Source organism: Platichthys flesus, chromosome 6, assembly GCF_949316205.1.
Source record: "Platichthys flesus chromosome 6, fPlaFle2.1, whole genome shotgun sequence".
NCBI lineage: Eukaryota > Metazoa > Chordata > Actinopteri > Pleuronectiformes > Pleuronectidae > Platichthys > Platichthys flesus.
The window spans coordinates 15,840,337-15,860,889 of NC_084950.1; the positions used below are offsets into that span (position 1 = coordinate 15,840,337).

The 20,553-nt window shown below is 42.6% G+C and overlaps 1 protein-coding gene across 1 annotated transcript; it reads left to right on the top strand.

Moving 5' to 3' along the window:
- Window positions 1-1,233: 1,233 nt before the first annotated feature.
- LOC133955440 (homeobox protein aristaless-like 4) lies at window positions 1,234-20,160 on the top strand. Its single transcript, XM_062390282.1, has 4 exons — window positions 1,234-1,582; window positions 9,838-10,151; window positions 16,766-16,894; window positions 17,508-20,160. The coding sequence occupies exons 1-4, from the start codon at window positions 1,234-1,236 to the stop codon at window positions 17,826-17,828; spliced, it is 1,113 nt and encodes a 370-aa protein (XP_062246266.1). The 3' UTR covers window positions 17,829-20,160.
- Window positions 20,161-20,553: the final 393 nt, after the last annotated feature.

The window sequence follows — 20,553 nt, forward strand, 5'->3', positions numbered from 1 at the left end:
CTCTCATTGGAGTTTTTATAGCCACAGATGAGCAGAATTACTGATGTGCCGTCGTGTCTGCTTTTCTTTCTTTCTTTTTTTTACCAGATTGGCAGAGCGGAGGAGGCCAAGTGTCTCAATGAGCATCATAGGTTTAATGAGTCATAATTAATTGAATGTTATCTTGTGGCCCGTTTTCAAACTGAGGGCCTGGCACAGTTTTTTTTTTGTTTTTGCCGTGATGGGGCTTTAATTCTGGAAGTATTACTTGTGGCAGACTTCTCAAATCAGAAGGGCCTCTTAAACAAATACACACACAGACATATATTTGTTTAATATTCATGCTTGGCTCTCTTTACGCACGCTAAATTCCTGCCTGATCCGTGCGTAATATTTACACTTCATGGTTCCTCTTTTGCGAAAGTGGGAATCTAAGAAATCACAAAGTAGATTTTTATTTTAAGACCCTGTCCCCTTTCAAATCCCTACAAAAACGTTTTGTTCTGTAACGCTTTAGTAAATGTAATAATGCCAACGTTTAAATTTAATGTGAAGTATCTGTAAGTTCCTTGAACGCAATGCAAATAAACTGTATTATTATAATTAGTATTATACTTATTATTATTGTGTGACTCCCATGTTAGAGATGATAAAAAAGGCTTACAAGTTTGACATGAATAAAGTGGTTTCAAAGTGAGGAGTTATGTGACGTTCAGTGGTGCTGCAGCAGGAATCAAAGCGGTTATATTCTTCCTCTTATTGCATTAATGTCATGTGCTGTGTCTCCCGCGTGTTCACCAAAAAAAGCTTCCCCCTTCTCCTCCTCCTCCATGAGCTTGACCTCCCATTTCTACTGGCTGCATAAGGCAGGAGCTCAGTGTGGGCCTGTACTTCACATGTGTGCAAAGGAGCCTGAAGGTCGGGCTGTTAGGTGTGTGTCCGTGGGTGTGTGTGAGAGTGAGTGTGTGTGTGTGAGAGAGGCTACTGAGGCGGCATCAGCTTGAGCAAGGCATTCTCTCTATACCCCGGCAAACCTTCAGGGGGCTTTTAGCATTTGTTCAGTCTGCAGTCTCTGGAAACCATCTGATTCATTTTTCTAACCAGTCCCAGATGCGCCAGTGTGAGCGTGTGTGTGCCTGAAGCGCGCGTCACCGTGAGTCTGCGGGAGAAGATCTGTGACGGAGGGAGGGAGAAGAGGAGAAGAAGAACACTGTGGATTTTTTTTCGCCCCTAGTAATATCACTTTTTTTAAGTATGAACGCAGATACGTGCGTCTCATACTGCGATATGACATCGATGGATTCATATTATAGCACAGCCACCGCGGCGCAAGGTAGGGAGCACCAGGCCAACAACCCGTTCAGGACTTTCCCGAGCGCAGAGAGCAAGTACAGCCCCACGTTCATCCCGGGTAAAGGGCAGGGGTACGGGGAGAAGTCCCGGAGCCCCTTCCAGTCGGACTGCCAGTCGCTGGATGGCACGGAGGAGGGCACCTTCAGCAAGTACCAGCTCTTCATGCAGCGACCGAGCTGCAAGACTCCGCCCGAAGGCAGCAAGCTGCACCCGGACAGCGCGCACAACGGAACCCTCATTCCCTGCTACGGTGAGTGCGCACGCAACAGAGAAGGCTCCCATGTATAGTGTGTGACTGTGCGAGACAACGTGTTGGCCCCGAGTTTGAAGGAAATGCAAGACAAGAGAGGATGTTTGTAGGCGATGATGGAAAGTTACTGTAATGTCAAACAGATCGGTTGAGGAACAGAGGGAGAGAGAGAGAGTGAGGGAGAGAGGGGAGGCTTTCTCTACTTTCACTCAACAGATCTGTGGGTGTTTCTACTATTAATTCATCATTTAACTATGCGGAGTAGGTACTTGTTACTAGTGTTATATGTGCAATGTGAGGAGAAAATAATTTTAATATGCGAACGCAGGCTATATCCTTTTAAGGGGGCAAGGGAGTATATTTGAGAAAAAATAATAAAACTACAAATATTAGAGATTTTAATCGTTAACCCTGCATTAGTCAATTCGATTTTACTTTTTTGATCAGTTTAGTTGATATACGGTTTAAGTACTGAGTCCAGTCCATGGATTTTCTTTATGCAGAGTATTTGCTCTGACTGAGATTTGATGAAGATATTATAGGACTTGGTATTATGTAATTAAGTGTTTATTGTCCAAATGACGTAAACAGACTACAAGACCCCGTTTTCACCAACCACATCCTTGCATTTATAATTTCCTCCCGCAGCATCTCTGTCAAAGATCTCACATGACCCACAAGCGCAGTATTTTATTTTCAGTTATTTTCTGCATAAATAACCGCTGACAAATACATGTCAGAAATTTGAAATAGAAACATGATTCAAATATGTTCTAGGCCTACACGTCGCCGAGGCACGTCTGCAAACACACACGCGCACAAACGGAAAAGCTCACTCTGGTAAAAATGAAGAAAGTCCGCTGGACTACTTTAATTTAACACTACTTCCTTTATTTTGATTGATTTTATTTGTTGTAAATTATTTTCAACACAAGTAGGCCTGCCTCTTTCGTAACAAACAGAAGAACTGAATGACAACTGGCGCAGCGTTTAGGCCACGATCTCCCCGTGTGGGAACCAGAATAAAATGTCCATTCAAGATATAGATTTATACATTTGTTTTGAGATTTTGACAAAAATCATTAATCCGAAAACTAAACTGTGCGTCTTTACGGAGTCTCGGGACAATTTGTTGCGCTGTAAATGTCGTTTAAAATAAACAGACATTTTACTGTCCTGTTTATGAGAGCTTTAAAATAAAATACTAAAAAGCTTCTTACCTGCAAAACGACCAAATGAGTGGGACAATAGGTCAAAATAGCATGAGATAATGAACTAATTATAATATACTGCCAATACGTTTTGATTGGTTACTTGGTTTACGAAATGAAAATATATTTTGTTTAGCGATCAGACCCGTTGGCGCCTGTATATTTCCAGTCCAGATGTTTATCATGCCGTTACAGAGGAAAACATCTGTTATGATCATGCCTGAAATTTAAGCGTCATGATCGAAACGTATGCAGTAGCAACCTTTGACATGGTTTGTGCATTGGAAGTAAACACAAACACAGAATTAAAGACACAAAATGAGTAATAGGGACTCATTTACTTTAAGGTGTAATAAATAAAATTGAACCTCTCTTAGACCTGCTCAGTGGGACCAATTACAACCACTAACAATTTTTTTGAGCAGAAGGCACCACCACAGTTTGCCAAAACACATCCATAAAGTGCAAACTAATGTGTTTTCCTGAGAAACAACCATGGTCCCTTTTTATTTTCACACACTTTTTTTTTCAGCACTATTTGCCTCCAACAGTGTGCAGCACCCCCTGCACTGAAGTGAACTGATCTGGCAAGTGCATTGACAGAATCGTTTAAACACCATCATTAAATGCGACATGTCTCCCTTGAGGAGAGCTCTGCAATGTTATTATTGAAAATGTTGCAGCCAGATGAAGGCATCATGGCTCTGGGGAGGATACTTTGGGGTCTCGCCAAAGCCTCAGGCGTCAACAGGCATGTGCTCTTATGTGTGGTCCTCAACGGGAGATATATTGCTCAATGCTGATGGTTTATCTCTGCACCATGATGACAAAAGTCCTCTCAAGTCCATGGGGAGGTTTTCTGTGTGGCAACTTCAGCTAGATAAACGTATGCACAATTCTGTAGCATTTTATGTCTGTAGGTGTCATTCAGAGGTGGTCACGGGCCAAAACATGACAACAAATGTATCCCTCACATGTATCTCTTTGTACAAACACTCAAACATTTTATGATTGTTAATATTTGCAATTAAAAGCCCATGTACATTTGTGCATGGGCTTGTGGAGGTAACTATGTAGATTTACTGCACATACACTGTTGATGTCAATGTGAAATATTCATACTTTTAAACCAGGATACTTCCAAACATTTTTGCAAATTATTTCTAATCACTTTATTCAAAAGTTAGAGTCAACTAAGATGATCAAAGTTGAAAAGCTTGAACGTGATTCTAAATTTCATACTCAATTATTTAATTTAACGCTCAGGATGCTGTTTTGTAAGGTCAGGGTTATGCATAACAAACTCAGATGTAAAAAATCATCTCTGAAAGAGTAAACCAACATATTCCTGCACAGTAGTTCCTCCGCCTGGCAGGTCTGTTAATTTAAGTGCACGCTCATGGGCGAGACTGTCCCACAGCGGGGAGAGGGAGGGATGGAGCCATCTACCTGCTCACACAAGCCATGAATGAAATAAAAACCCCGGAGGTGATCGAGCGCTGAGGAATGCAGGTCAGCACTGCGGGAGAGGTCTGCATTAATCTAAGGCAGATGTGCATTACTGGCTCCTATATAGTTATTATTCATACTCCCCAAACATCAGATCTGCAAAGCTACACAGAGTCCCTGAGATGACAAAGTGGGACTGGTTTACATAACCCTGTCTCAACAATACCTTGTGAAAACAAGCAAAGAGTCAGAAATGGACGTGGTGATTGGGTAATGATTTGAGAGGCTTTGGGGTTTCTGGGAAGGCCGCACACGTGTGGGAAAGACTGTTTACATGCGTGTGCTTTACTGAACTCTGTGACTTTGGGATGCACTGCATACCGAGTTGCATTCACTATCTTTGCAATCATCACATTTTCTATGAAGGGAGCTCAAATCTGAAAAAAAACGGGTGTTTATGGGCCTGTTGTCGATCCTGAGGTTGAGTTCTGCGTTTGCTGATACACAAAGGAAGCATTTGTGGTCATACTGGTACTTTCTAAAGGCTGTTTGTGCCTCATCATCATTGTCCTTTTTTAGAAAATGACCATTTAAAGCAAATTACGCAGTTATAAAATACAGCTTGTCAGTGTTTATACTCTCGAGCAGACCCCTCCTCCCTTCCAGGGGGATATCGAAGCATCCTGTGATATGTAAAACATTTTTTTCTCAGCGTATGAAAACCAAAACAAGAACCCCCCCAAAAAAGTCCTGGCACCGTTTAAAAAGCATCCTGTCAAAATACAATGCTCTAAGTACATGTTAAAAGGCTCGGGGAAGTGATGTCACCGGATATGCATGCGCTGATGAGTAACACATTGGGTCCATGTTAACAATAAGCAAATGCTCAAGTGACACCTGTGATCGTGCCGGCGTGTGTCTGTGAAGCAGAATAGATTAGAATACACAATAAGTGAATGGTTGAGAGCATGGATTCCTGACTTGTTAGAAAAAACCTAATGGCTGAAATAAATGTGTGACTCAGGAGGTGAAGCAGCAGCACTTTTCCTGCCATGAAAGGGGAAAAAAAAAAGAGAAGGTTTGTCTAATGAGGACTTTTCATTACCTACATAATGATCTTCTGTCATGCTGTTGTGCAGCGAACACGGCAGGTCTCGGCCTTTTACCTTCAGCCGCCTCGCTCGGGTGAGGTGCCTCTGCAAAGCCTTTACCAGCCTTGTGCAGTGGTGGGACGTAACAATGTGCATTAATTTCTAACCCAAACCCTTTTTCAGGCATCTTCACTTTACTTAAGTCCACTACATATGTCAGCAATTATATATGTTAAAATCGTTTTTCATGTATTTTCAATTAAATCAATAATGACAGGAGAATTGGTCCATTCATCCAATCACAGCAGGCAGGTCATGTTGGACTCCGCCCACTACAGGAACTGCATCACTGGACTCAGCCATTATGATGCAGTAGATCATTGCATTAGAGAATAGCCCAGTAATGTTACTTTAAAGTATATTTAAGATGTCCTTACTCATTATTATTGAAAAAACTTGAATGTGGTACTTTGACTTGCACTTGAGAAGATTTGTAGCTTTTTATCTGTGCTTTTACTGCTTGGTAATGGTAGAATTGAAACGTTTGTAAGCGATCTTGAATAATGCAAACTGTGATATAAAAAAAGTCAAAAAAAAAGATGAAAGCTTATTGACTGAAATGTATACACAAGAATATCAAAATACTGGACTTACATAACTTGTATTGTATGACATGATCTCTTTAGCTCCATGATTATCAATAGTAAATTTTCTCTTCCTCAGTTTGCTTCTAGATAAAAGGACCATCTAATTTTGCTTTGATATATATTTTCAAAAATACAATCCAGGAGAGGAAAGTAATCGTCATTGAGTGACACTGCTGCACCACAAACTTTCTTTGTGAGGCTCAATGATAAGAAAGAGGCAAAGCTACTACATGAAAAAGGGATAACAGTGTGATTGACAGTATAAATGTGATGGAATGTATTTCAGACCTTCAGAAGACAGGGAGAGGTGACAGACGATCCTTTCTAATTACATTTGATTCTAATTCCTTCCTTTAAGGAATCTTCTATTGCTTAATGTTTCTCTACCAACCAAAACTTCCAACACAAAAAACAATCAAAACATTGAAAAGGTTAGAATAATAACTTTACTTTGTATGGACCTTGAGCGGTCAATGCGTTGCCTGTGTAGGGTTTCGCTGCATTTCGCCAAACAGGCACTTTTATAATAAAATTCTCTCAAGGTGTTTTTTTTACATTTAGAAGAAAACCTGTGTACTTCCTCCACTTATACACTCCAAGAAACTAACACACACAAACTATTTCTGTGGTGTTTGATATGAGACAGAGACAGCCACAGCCCAAGGTATTATGACAGTAGTGAGGTCATGATCGTGTCAATTTATCAGGAGCTGAGGCTGAGCAGAAAGATTTTTCGCTTTCCCAGGGAATCTGCATTCCTGCGTGAGCCGCTGACATAGATCTCTCCTCGGGAACATCTGGGAGCCTCCCTTCCACCGAGGAGACAACAGTCAACATCAGGTCTATAGGCTGCGCTGCATGCGGAAAAATCCAGCCGTGAAGCAGCAGTGAATGCAAAAAAGGAATAGTCCCCCGTTGACGACCAAAGCTGATGGAATATCGGACTTTATTTGGTCCACATAGGGGTGTGATGAGCGGAGAACCATATATTGGCAGACTGCTATCAGCTCCGAGACTGCGTTTTAGAGCACTCTGTTTAAAAGCATTCCCTTCCTTATTTAGTGTTTGGTCATTAACCCTTCCCCAGGTTACTAATTTATAGTGTTTCTTTTATTTGGCTTCACTTGACCCTCCCCGTCCTATTCCATAAAAACTGAGAGGGTGCCCTGTTGCTTTACAACTAGTTAAATTACACTTTGATGTTTTCTCTCCGTTTTCAGTGGTGATTAAATTGCTGACCCTAGTAAACATCTGACCCCAGCTAACTGAAGAGGTCTGCGGCTTGTCACACAGTCATTCGGGCAAATTGCGGGATCAGCCGGCGATATGCGGAGCAATCACATGTATGTTGGTGAATCCTGAAACAGTCGGAAAACACATTCCCCTGAAAGCCAGAAGAACCTTGAGCCAACGCAGTGGAATCTTGGCTCCGGAAAGAAAGCGTTGTGCGATGGCAGCGTTCTGCAGACCAGCGTGCAGAAGAGACAGCAAAGCATGCGGGAATACTTGAAGATGTTTGTGGTGAACAATTGCGTGGTTAGCCTGACAGAGAGAAGAGAGATGAGTTTGGAGTACGAGACGGAGAGAAGATGTCGTTTGAAGTGGAACTGTTGCAATCAATGAAGATTCCAGTCTAAGCTTTTTCCAGGCTCTATGCTAAGCTAGGCTAACTGGGTGCTCCGGTTGGTTCATAGTTACTGTACAGACAATAAGGTTTTTAATTCTTGTTAAGAAAGCGAATAGGTATATTTTCTTACTCCTTGGAGGTAGAACTGCTTGTCTGGTGCCAAAGTAAAGGTTGGCGATATAGTCCTGAAAATGTCAAGCAGCTCCGTCTTTCCATCCCCTCATCCCTGCACCCAGCTTGGCTCTCTAACAGGATATGTGCCTTGCTCAGGGGCATGATTGCATATTCTCCGACTGATGCAAATGCCAAAAAAGAAAACCTGGAGTTGACCTGTCTTACTTCTTAACGCTGCATCCACGCTCCGGCCCAGGGCTAGAATAATAAAATATTGCACAGTTCTTGAGTGTAGGAGGCCAGTGCAGGGGTTGGTGATGTCAGAACATCTGCCTGCGCGCCGAGACTATAAGAGGGCCTGACAGGTGGGCCACAGCAATATGAGGTCATGAACTTCAGCTGGGCAAGCTGTGTTGTTCCATTAGCGTCTCGATTGGGGCAAGATGGAGCCAGAGAGCAGGGGAGGGCTGCTGCAGTTTTCGAGGGGATGACGATTGACAGCTCATTGTGGGACACTCTAGCCAAAGGCGTACTAATCCATGAAAACAAACATGCATGCTTGAGACAGCCACCGCCTAGCTTCATCACTCCCAAACTATTCAGTCATCTTACTAACCACTAAAACACTTGGCTCAGAGAGTCACCAGTGCCACACGGTGTCAACCCTCTGTCAGCTGACGCACTGGGCGTCAGAGAGTGACACTGTTCATTGCTGACGTCGCTCGAGACAAGAATGGAAAGTGACAGAGTGAAACGCACGCACATTAGCACAGAACTATTAAGTTAATCGTGCTCAGCTTGATCTACCTCAGGGAAAAATGCTGCTGTACTGAAATAACGCTGGTGTTGCACAAGACTCCCAAATGTGTTTATGTGGAGGAGACCATTATGCGCTGGTTTCGAACCAATACAGTTGGGACAGGGCGAGCTCCCCGTGCCCACTGGCAGGAAAGGCAAACAGAGAGTCTGACAGAGTGCGCTGTTCTCACTGGCCCGCAACCAGAGCCTTTCAGCTTATTTATTCACACGGTTGTTTGTTTATTGAAGGAGAAGGGACAGCTTTCTCCATCTCCTGAGAGGAAACAAAAAAGCTGCCGTTTTCGCTGACAGGAACAGAGCGTGGTCTGTCACAAAATGGACGCTCGCAAAATTGAATGTGACAAACACAATGTTGTTTACATGTGAGGGGCAAAACTGCGTTTGGGGTGGGGGGGGGCAGCACAAGGCCCACCATACACGGCGTCGAGACGGGGCAGGTTTCGCGTGGCTCGGATTTCATGTGGCGTGATTGAGAGATGAGAGGGAGAGGCCTGCTGAGGTTGTGTCAGGGGTCACGCCAATGTGTAGTGACATAGCTTTCAAACAGAAAAAAGACATTTCTTCTTTGTGACTGTGAGACGCGCTGCATGCAGACAGGGCCTGTGAGCCTCCGAGTAAAACATCGCAGAGGTGATGTAAGCCTAAAGTAAATGTCATTTCATGTTGATGTGGTAACGTGACGATGAGCAGACACGCTCCCTGACGTTAATGTGAGGCACCAGGTTTTTTATTCAGCCACATTTAAAGAAAGTTTTGCTTTGCTGAATATCCCCATTATACACAAGCAACTACAGGAGTATGTGTCTTTATTTGTTCAGCTCTAAAATAGTTAGAAAGTTGATTGAAATAGGTTGTTTGAAAGTAAGAATATAGAGTAAGAATATGATTATATGATTATATCCTTACATGAGAATATATATATATATATATAAATTAATAAGAAAACTCTGAAGGCTCTTTAGATTTGCCATGCTTAATGTTGAGATTATACTTATGACACACTTCAGCTGAAACCTACATTATGAATTACTTTAACTTAAAAATCAATGGACCCTGCATGCAGAGGTTTGACTCTCTCCCTATTTCACACATTGCAGTCGTGTTAATAAAGGTGAAATGCCTGAAAAAAGAGTTTCATCAATTCATATACAATAACAGACAATATCATACACATACTTTCAAACGCATAAATGGATACTCATGTGTAAAATTGGTGGAGTGCACCTTTAAAAGAACAGAATATGATTGATTGTAAACTTGTTTCCTTGTGGCTCTTTGTTAAATTCTATAAATGCAGGTAAGGACAACAGCGGCCTGACAGAGTCCGAGTTGCCCCAGAACGTCGACCCCCCTGGGATGGAGGGCAGCTACCTGAACCTGAAGGAGCCTGGCGTGAAGGGACCAAACGAGCGGCCAGGCTCGGACCTCTCCAGCCCCATGGACAAATGTGAGGCTGAGAGTAACAAAGGCAAGAAGAGGCGCAATCGCACCACCTTCACCAGCTACCAGCTGGAGGAGCTGGAGAAAGTCTTCCAGAAGACACATTACCCAGATGTTTATGCCCGTGAGCAGCTGGCACTGAGGACGGACCTGACAGAGGCTCGTGTGCAGGTAAGGACACCAGGTGTAACACCTGCAAAAAACTTTCTATGCATTGACATGGACCAACATGTCCTTTAAATTCATTTAAAATCAGTACTAAACACTATTTTAGGATGTGGATATGGTTTGGGTTTTTTAGGAACCAAATTATCTTGGTGAAGTAAGTGGGGGGGGGGGGGGGGGGCGATTTGGGTTCAAATAGATGGGTTTGTTCAAGGTAACGAAACATAGTGGTTTGGGTCAAAATTAGAGGAGCTTTACAAAAATACCTATGTGGATATGGTTTGGGAATAATGTAAATCTTGTTAAAAGAGTCAATTTTGTGTTTGAAACAGGAAACAAACATACATTTCCAATGTTTTGTCACCCCATTCATTAACCCCAACCTCCCCCGTACATAGACGGACTAAAATCCTTTTTTTGTCACATCAAAATGACCACGGCCGCTTTGTCACTTAAACATGAACGTATGTTGTTTCGAGGCACTTCCTGAAATGACCGATGCTGTGGTTCCGTCTTGGGAAGCCTCCACGAGATTGAGCTGTATTTTGTGAGGGCGGTCGTCCATGTTTGCATGCTAATATCCACTCGGGGAACTGAGAAAAAGGGCTGGGAGAGTTAAGACTGGCATGTTGACAAAGATTGTTGGGAACAGCAGACAGCAAGGCCTATTGTTCTGAATCTCTCTTTCTGCCTGCCAGTTTTAGCTCAGAGTGGGATGCGTGGGACTGAGGGAATACTCTGCACTTAGCTCTTACATGCTGCAGGCTCTGCAAGAAGGTCAGAGGCCAAGGGTTTCTCCCCAGCACTACCGTGTTCAAACTACTTCACCGTACAACACTGGAGGCAGGGAGGGAAAACACATGGAAAAAAAGCAAAGAAAAGTCATCAAAGCTATTTGGCAAGGATATAAAAAACACTTTGAGATGCCAGTTTCAATTTCAATACATAGTCCAGGACACAGTCAGGGACAGAGAACCTGGCCGGGTCCTTGTGGTGGTACAGTAATATAAGTATATTGATGTTGCGTTCACACAGACCCATCTATTCCCCAGATGAATATAATTAACTTCCTCATCTGACAGGCACACAACAGACTCTGTTGAGTCACTGTGGGGTTTGACCCGTACTTCTAAAATCAAGCCCGAAATATGCGTGCAATCAAGACTAAACCCCACAATTTCAACTGAAGGTCCATCAAGACAAAGTCCAGGGATATCCAATTGTTGAATACCAAGGGGCACTCGAAGCTTGGCAAGCGCCCGTAGAATCCTTTTCATCTCACTGAGAACAGCTATTCAAATCCAGAATACAGATGTTTTCTGCCAAAATGCCAGTGTCAAGGTCCTACAGTTTCCTCCTCAGTTTAAAGATGAATGTCTTCATAAACTAGGCGGCAGTTTTCCATAATCAATTCTGCGACTTTTGCTGCCACCAGTTTATTTAGTACAATTTGCTCTCAACCTCAGACTTGAACTTCACCACACTGCCTACATTTTTTTTATGGAGGAGGAGGAGGTTGTGTGTGAGATTGACTGCTGAAGCAGTCTATCAATTGCCGTGGTTGTGGATGACAGAGATGAGGTGCGACGGCTGAACTTCAAAGCTGCGTTTGGAGTTGTGCACTTTGCCCTCCCTCTCTCCCTCTTCCTCTCTCCCTGCCTGCTGGCTCCGGAGCATAAATAAAGCTCTTTAATGGCTCTGTAAGCTGCCTTTTGCTGTCAACGTCTTTAGCAATTACTGTATCACGGCCAAGCACATTGAGCTCCAAAGGCACCGAGCCACCTTCATTGCAGATGTTGGCGAAATAAAATAAACAAGGCAATGTAAGCGTTTGCACTTGGTAGATGTGGTGCATTTCAATATCATACAGTAAATATATCAAATGGGTAATTGTGCATTTTGAGAAGTTATACAATTTATTTGCGATAATGGTGGCGCTACCGTGACACATCAAGCCTTCCTCATTGGCAAACGTAGAAACGTTATAGGTTGGGGAATAGGAGACACGGAGCAGCAAAGGACACATCTGACTTCATAATGTTCCCTGAATGATCTTCCTTCCAAACTATTTGGCTTGAGTCTCATTCCTTCTGCCATTCAAAGGCAAAGCAAACGCTGTGTGAAACATGACACACTCAGTACGGAGAACCGACGACAAGGGGCATGTTAGTGTTCAGACATTGTTTGCCTGTGTCCACATTAGAAATCATCAGTTATTAACTAACTTTTAATGTTGTTAATAACATAGTATGCAAATGTCTATTTTCTGTGTGTATCCTTTGTGTGCATTTGTGAATGTGTGTGTGTGTGTGTATGTGTGTGCGTCTGCTCTTGTCTACACGCCTCCGAAAGGTCAGAGGGGTTAGCTGCGGAAAGCCAAGGGCTTAGGCGTCAGGAAATTAAACATGAAATGAAAACAAGCTCCAGTTTGAACATTCTCCCATCTCACTTTCCAATATCCCCACTTCCCCTCGCTGACTTAAAAGGAAGGAGGGAGGAGAGCGACACGGAGAGGGGTCGACGGCGGGGGATGGGGGTGCTGGAGTGGGAGAGCAGAGGCTGAGCTCCGACCGAAGGGAGGGAGAGAACGACAGAGAGATTAAGATGAGGGGAGGAGGGAAGGGGAGTTATCTCGATCCATCACAATTAAGATGACGGCTCCGTAACTGATAAAACTTCATATGTTAAACTGATAGTGGAGCTTTGAAATACATGAACAGTATTAATCGTACAGACTTTTAACCTCAGCCACAACCGTAGCCTTCAAAGTCATAATAATACAATTTATAAATAGTATATATAATCTGTGAAAATGATCTACTAGCAGTTTATTTCCAGAACCATAAATCGTACAGGTAATGGTCTGTATACAAGTATTACAAAATCAACTTGTACCTGTATTGCCTAATTGAGGTTATTGGTCTTTTTGCTCTTGTAATACATCCATAGATACTAATAAAACGACTTGACTTGTATTTTAACTTCCTTTTTGATTTGGCTTATGCTGCACAACTTGAGCCAAGACACCATGTTTTGATTAGAAGTAAGAGATGCATCTTAAAAGTGTATTTTATGTGTAAATATTTTCATCCAGGTGGTTAGTATTTTTACACCCGCCAACAAGGTTATGGTTTCATTGTTTGTTTGTCTGTTCGTTAGATGCATTACACAAAAACTACTGGACGGATTACCACAAATCTTGGTGGAAGGATGTGGTAAGGGTTCCGGGAAGAACCCATTCAATTTTGGTTTTGGATCAGGGGGTGGATGCAGGAATGTATTATTTACTTTCTTTAACATTGCGAGATTGGGCGTTTTGACATTTTAGTGAAATTATACAGAAATAATACAAAGATCTTGATGATAAACAGAATTCAGACACATTACCGGGGTGAGCATCTATCTACAACCCACAGCTAAACTTAGTTCTGAATCTGTTCATTGAGACTGTCAGAGGAAAGTTCAAGTCAGTCATGTAAGATGTGTTAGAGGTACTCTCAGTGCAGATGAGTCTTTAACATGTTCTTGAACATAAGAGAGCATCTGGTAACTTCCACCATCATGGAACCACAACCAGTGGTCAAGCAGTGGTGAGTTTGGAAGTGATAGGCGACAAGCAGTGAAGTGACTTCAGTGGCACAATAAGGAGATGGATCCGGAATAGTCTGATAAGAATAGTTGGCCAAGATGTTGGCTCCAACATTGACACCAAGGTTTGGAGAAATGAAGAGGCCACTTCGATGTTAAGATACATGAGGGGCAAAAATTCTGGGTTTAATATCAACCTCTTCCTAATCAAATGGTGTCATGTCTGGATAGTTAACCTATACCTGTCCATATGCTTTACAGGGGTATACAAAGGTCAAGACTTAAGGATTACGTTTGGAAAACCTGTGATGTTTCGGGTTAACAAAACCAAAGAGCCACTAAATTTAAGACTTGTCAAAGTTTAAAACAATAATAGATCCCAAATCCTGAGGGGAATATAACACAGACTACTCCCCCTATCCTTCCCCCCTCCAAACATATGATATAATTCAAAGGGCAACGACCCCTCACCTTGACGTTGGGGTTCGGTCAAAACCCAAGATATCAGTTTACCTCTTGGCTAGGATGAGCTGTCCTCTAATCTCGCCAGCTGACCCAAGGAATGTCGGAGTCAGATGACATTTCTTTACGTCACCTTCCTGCAAAAACACAGGCAGCAGCTATATGTAGGCGACGATGGGACGCCATATAAGGTCTTCTCTTCGAAAATGCAAGTAAAGCCAGTTACAGGGTAAAAAACAAGCATGAGGTAATGAGATCATATACATGTGGTGATCAAATCTTTGTTTGACAGCTCGTGTTTGTCACTACACTGTGACAAAGGAGGGGGGATTTGAAGAGGTTGACTGAGGCAAAATTGCGTGTCAGGGACTGTGAAAACCACACGCTGATTGGGCTGGGAATCAACCCACAATCCAAGTTCAAACCCCTGTGTCGAGGCGGGGTCGCTCTCTCTTCTCTCTTTGAAGAAGTCTCCTCCTTCCCTCTCTGGAGGATAAGATTCAGACAACTAACAAATAGATACAGATAAACATGTGGAGACTCCCAGATTCCCACTCTACTCGGCTATTCTTCAACAGACATTGCAACTTTCAATGGGAAAGAAAAGAAAGGAAGAGAGAAAATAAAACACAACAGGGATAAGGGAGGTGGCAATTGGGTTAACCTGGCATGGTGGTTAGGGAAGGTAGGGTTGGTAAGTTGTTTCTGATCTATCTAATCTTATTTGGAGGAATCTTAACATGCAAATATAAACAGACTGGATGATATGATAGGTTGGCACACCTGTCTTTCACTAACCAACCTGTCAGCCTGAGTGCAAACTGCCCCACCCACAAAATAATCAAACAAACTTTAAAAAACATCCATTAATAGTAACTGTGAGCATTGTGTTAGAGATTGTTCAGTGCCACTGTAAGTGCTATGAATGTAAATGTGTTTGGTTGAGATCGTAATAGTACCAAAGTACCACATAACACCAAAATTAGACAGACACAGTTTTGTGGTAACCAGACGGTATCTAAGTTGGTTTTAAAAAGTGTTGATGGCAGTTAAAGAAAAAAAAACATTTTTTCTATAAATAATCAGATAACAAATATTCATTAATGTCTCAAGTAGACAATTTTAATGTCTTAAGTCCAAACCTCAAGGGGATTTTATCTATTTTCATTAAAGACTGAATAAATCAGGAAAGATTCACATTCGGGAACAGAGGAAAACCCATAACCATTTAATTCTGGCTTATTATCTTTAAATAATGTGTTCAGCAATTTACATGCTTTTTTAATTACTGACTGACAAGTGGTTTCAACCTCAATCTACTGTACATAAAACCTGTGTGAGCAGACATGTTTGTGCTATTATGCAATTTAGAAGCCAGGCCAGGAAATGTTTAACCAATTATTAAAAGATGTGAAAGTGAAAGGAAAAAAAGAAATGGCTCATGTTAAAGGATAATTACGATGATTATGTTCTACAAGGTGTAAACTTCTAGTCAGTCTGTGGCTGTTATATTAACACAAACAATGACTCAAATGCTCGTTCCACCTTTTTTTTTCAATTTGATCTCGAGTAAATATTTACAGATTTATATCATCTTCAAATTTTTTACAATCTGAAGTTTAGGAATAAGAAAGGAAACCTCAAAAAGTGTTAGAAGATATCCCTTCATCAGACATACAACTGATGTCTGTTTAAGAATACAACAATAGTAGATAGAGTATCCTTTATTACTGAATGGAACAGCATTGACAGTTAATACAGATCAAATTAAAATTACTCCTGTGGATTCCAAAAAAAATTAACTTTGTTGCTCTCTCCTTCATAACCCTCTTCCACTCTTCGGTCCTGCTTTCCTCCGGTGTCGTCTACAGTTCAGGAGAGGTGGCCTTAGAACCCTGCACTTTGTCTGTCAGCAGGATTCTACCTTTTCTACAAAGGGCCATGTCTCTCCTTCTCAAATGGCCCAGGGAAACCTAACTCATACATTGCGTAAACAACACTGAAGAAACCCATAGATCGAGAGCTAGAAAATAAATAAATCATATTCTTAAGTTGAACTTGAGTTTCATGGATGAAACAGAGGGATTCCCCGCTGTATCCCTCTGTGCTGACATGTGGGGGAGAGCACACCTTTCTCCATGTGATTTATGAACGGCTACAGGCCCAGATGTGGATCTGTCGACGCTGGCAGCCTGAAGGGAGGCAGACGCCTGCGTTTCAAAGGGAGGAGCTGAAACACGCAGCACCAGGGGAGACTCAGCACTTTCACATCAATAGCCCCGTGTGGACGGCACTTTAAAGACACGTCAAGTCTTAAAACCTCGGCCTGGACTTTCATGTGCTGCAGAATTTATTTGCTCCACTATCTTCATTTTATGTGGTTCAGTCTCTTAGTCTTGCTGAACAGAGAGGAAGGCCCCGGTTAGTCAAAAGGCATCGGGGGTTTCTACTGTGTAGGACTTGAAAGCTAAAAGAGATATTTATTCATGTTAAGATGGCGTTTGAGTTTTGCTTAGTAGTGGCTGGTGTGTATTTTGAGGTATTTCCCTCATGGACGGTTTTCTTTGCAGGTGTGGTTTCAGAATCGCAGAGCCAAGTGGAGGAAGAGGGAGCGTTTCGGCCAGATGCAGCAGGTCCGCACACACTTCTCCACCGCGTACGAGCTGCCTCTACTGACTCGGCCTGAGAACTATGCACAGGTAAAGAAAAAAAAACTTTGCAAACCCAAATCCAAACTGCACCGATTCACACGGGTATAAGGTTATTCTGACATGAGACAACACAGACTGCAGAATGAATACAGTACATTTTTGAGGCTGCTGTCCATGGACACAATTATCCGACAATGCAATGCACGAAGGCGATGGTGGAGCTGCTGACAGATGGAAAAAATTATAATAAATCATGGATGGAGAGAAAATACTCCCCCAAAACCGTCGAAAACCCCCCAAAAAACATTTGGTTTGTGATGTGTGAAGTTCACTTGGCAGAAGTTTCCCAAAGTCTAAGTTTGATTCACATCCAACATCACACGTTGTGTATCCTGTTCTGTTTAGTGTTGACATAAAAACAGAATACTACGACACTTAATGTGTTATAAATATTACTTATAATTATGAAGTAGTGTGAATTTTGGACTAACCACAGGATGGAAATGATGAGAACCTTGTTTGCTCTAATGCGTACATTTTGATTATTGGTTTTGACATAGTGTTCTCACATACAGCCCTTCTGGAATATTAGGAGAATATCTGTAGTTCAGCGCATGTCTGAAAGAATCTTAGTTCTCATTCTGTCCCTCTCATCCTCCAGATCCAGAACCCTACATGGATCGGGAGCAGCAGTGGAGCGTCTCCAGTGCCCGGCTGCGTCGTGCCTTGTGACTCTGTCCCATCCTGCATGCCCCCTCACCCTCACGGCCCCGGAGGCGTCTCCGACTTCCTTGGCGTGTCCAGTCCTGGAAGCAGCCACATGGGACAGACGCATATGGGCAGCCTGTTTGGGGGTCCCGGGATGGGCGGGGGAATCAATGGCTATGATCTCAATGTTGATCCAGACCGCAAGTCCTCCAGCATAGCTGCGCTGCGTATGAAGGCCAAGGAACACAGTGCAGCCATCTCCTGGGCCACATGATGTCCCAGCCCAGCTCCGCCCTGCCCCCACTGGGCCCCCTTCTCCGGAGCAGCCGCCGGCCAGCGCTGCGAGGGAGGAGGGACTTTTCCTGAGAGCACTAATGATAACACAGGTCAAATGACAGGGAGAGACTGTGGAGATAACAGAGGCCATTACAGCGGCCACAGCAACCAAGATAACAACTGTGACAATCAGCAGATGCTGAAAGTGAGAGAAGCTCAGAGATGTGACTGAGACGAAGATGGTAGTTGGACGTTGTGTTCATTCTTGATTCCTTGATCTCTCAGGTCTCATTGGGTTTATTCCCTGATAAACTGGGTACGATTCACATAAGTAAAATAAGTAATATAAGATACATGGTTTACAAAATACCTTGATGCAGGAACTCAGACCAGCCGTATCGTACAGTATTCTCATTTACAGAGTTAAGCTTGATTCATACTATTTACTTCATTTAGCTTAATTTTTTTATTCCATCCATCCTGTCCCACTCACGTTGTTTGTGCGATTGCCTCTCGAAACTTATCTCACATGATGTATAAAGATCAGTATTTTCATTTGAAAAGCCATTTAAGAAAATAGGGTAACTCGCTGAAATCAATATTTATTTATTTTCTGTCGCCTTCCAGTGCAAACCTTCCAATAAAGCAAAAACAATACTTGGTTATAAAAGGTTACTTTGGTCTTTGCCTGCTGTGGGTGGTTTATGTACCTTCAAACTAAGACAGAGGCTGAATGCAATCAGTGAACAGGGTCTAATTGAGCAAGAGCAGACGTGGCCTGTGCCAGGTTAGTCTGGGAGGAGGGCAGGCCTTGGATTGGCAGCCATTTCAAACCAGTGTGTCATTTCCTCCCCCAGGGCTGCCTCCACAGGTTCCCCCTGCGAGGCTCAGGCCTCAGGTTACAGGAAGCAGTGTGTGACCACTGGCAGACAAGGCGCAGCAACACACAGCAGCAGCCGTCAACACCAACTAACCGCGCCAGCTTCCAGCCGACGGCAGTAGATACACGTAATTAGCATCAGACCGAGCTGCCCTGCCCTGTGAACACCACAGTGTACACGGTGACGACAAGCCATACACGAGCTGTAATAATCAATTCACCGTTAGACGTGCGCTCAGCAGAGACGACTCCCGGACTCGTCGCTCGCACACGGAATCCGTCCCATGCCAGAGACTGCAGGCCGAGTCAGTGGCCCTCATCGTTCCAGAGGAGCGTTCTGTAACGTTTAGGTAATGGGGAGACATTAGAGCTGGACGGCAGGAATGCAGTGAGTGTGTCCAGTGATTGCAGGGGTGTCTGTGTGTGTTACCCTGCTGGAATAGGTTTGTCACCAGAGCTGGGCTGAAGGCTGAGGCCAGAGCCAGGCTTCATCAGCTCTTTTGGCTGATCCCCTCGATGACGCCCGCAGGGCCACAGATCCGTTTCCCCTGTGTGGATGATGGCAGGAAGGTCTGGCTCAATGCTGGTTGATCATTACAACATATGAGTGACCGTTGCAGCCCTCCTACCAGAGAGTAGGACTGCAACTAACAAGCATTTTCAGTATAGATTTTTCTCCATTATACATCATTCTTTATTATTATTTTCTCAATTAGGCGAATGAAATGAATGAAAATGAGCCACGAGTCCGTTCAGTTTAGGTTAAAGTAGTTTGAGTTAAGTCAGATGGTGTTGAATGTGAGAGGTGAAAGCCAAAAGCATCCTTCAAAAAGTTCAGGGTCAAAACAGGATGTAGTGAAATTAAATGTAAAATAAATGTGTATGACTTCTCGCTGGTCCTCCCTCAAAGCTCCACTCCTCTGCAGCTCCGTCCATGTTGATACTACTGAAATAAATTGAAATCCATAGTTATGATGTCGTATTGTGTGAACGTGAACAAAATAAATGATATTGTTCTTTTTGCTTGTACATTTTTTTTGCTTATTTGTCAAATAAAGAACCTCCAGAGATAAGCCGATGAAGTATTACAGTAATATTGCCAAGACGTGTAAAATTATGTTCTGCGTGTTTTTCTGAAGAGTTGCTCTGGCCTCTTTCCGAGGTTGAAATTTCTTTCTAATTTTCGTATTGCTTCACGCAGCTTTTTGTATATTAATCAAGTATTTCTACTTCTGATTGTTCCTTTATATAATGTGCTGTTGCAATAAGTTATTGCACTTAAAAATAGTTATTTTTTCTACTTGGGAATGGGACCGCAGTATTTTTCCATTTGTCTCCCAAGTCCGTCCACATTTAGCACCAAGAACAGCATCACTGAGATCTGTTTGAGGTGTCGACCATTTGTTTGTACAGATAAGTAGCTCGCTGTTTGTGTTGATGATGGTTTTGAAGTGACTTTGAAATAAATGACTCTTTAATGGTTTAACGAGTTCAGATACTTTCTTCATTAAAAAGACCTAATGAATTTAAATGTGGTTCTACTGAGCGCCATTCTGGTTTAGTATGTAGTGACATTAAACCGACATTTCGCAGATGTATGATCATCAATTTGCATAATTGTTAAGAATCATCACGTACAAATGTGGTATCACAGAATATAACTTTCACATTTATAGAAATCATTATCATTCTAAGGCTGCAGGAATTAATCTTCTAATAAGCATGTAATAAGCTGTGAAAGAATATTCAGATAAGATAAAGTACACTAATCCTTGTAAATGCTTCAAGGTTGTAATAGTGACCTACAACTTTACATAGTCTATTCCAATAGACTGCTGAGTAA

Excerpts from the sequence above, each read along its gene's own strand:
- LOC133955440 (XM_062390282.1), top strand. The coding sequence starts at position 1,234 with ATGAACGCAGATACGTGCGTCTCATACTGCGATATGACATCGATGGAT. Across the intron at positions 1,583-9,837 it reads AACCCTCATTCCCTGCTACG|GTAAGGACAACAGCGGCCTG; the intron begins GTGAGTGCGCAC and ends CTATAAATGCAG. Across the intron at positions 10,152-16,765 it reads TGACAGAGGCTCGTGTGCAG|GTGTGGTTTCAGAATCGCAG; the intron begins GTAAGGACACCA and ends TTTTCTTTGCAG.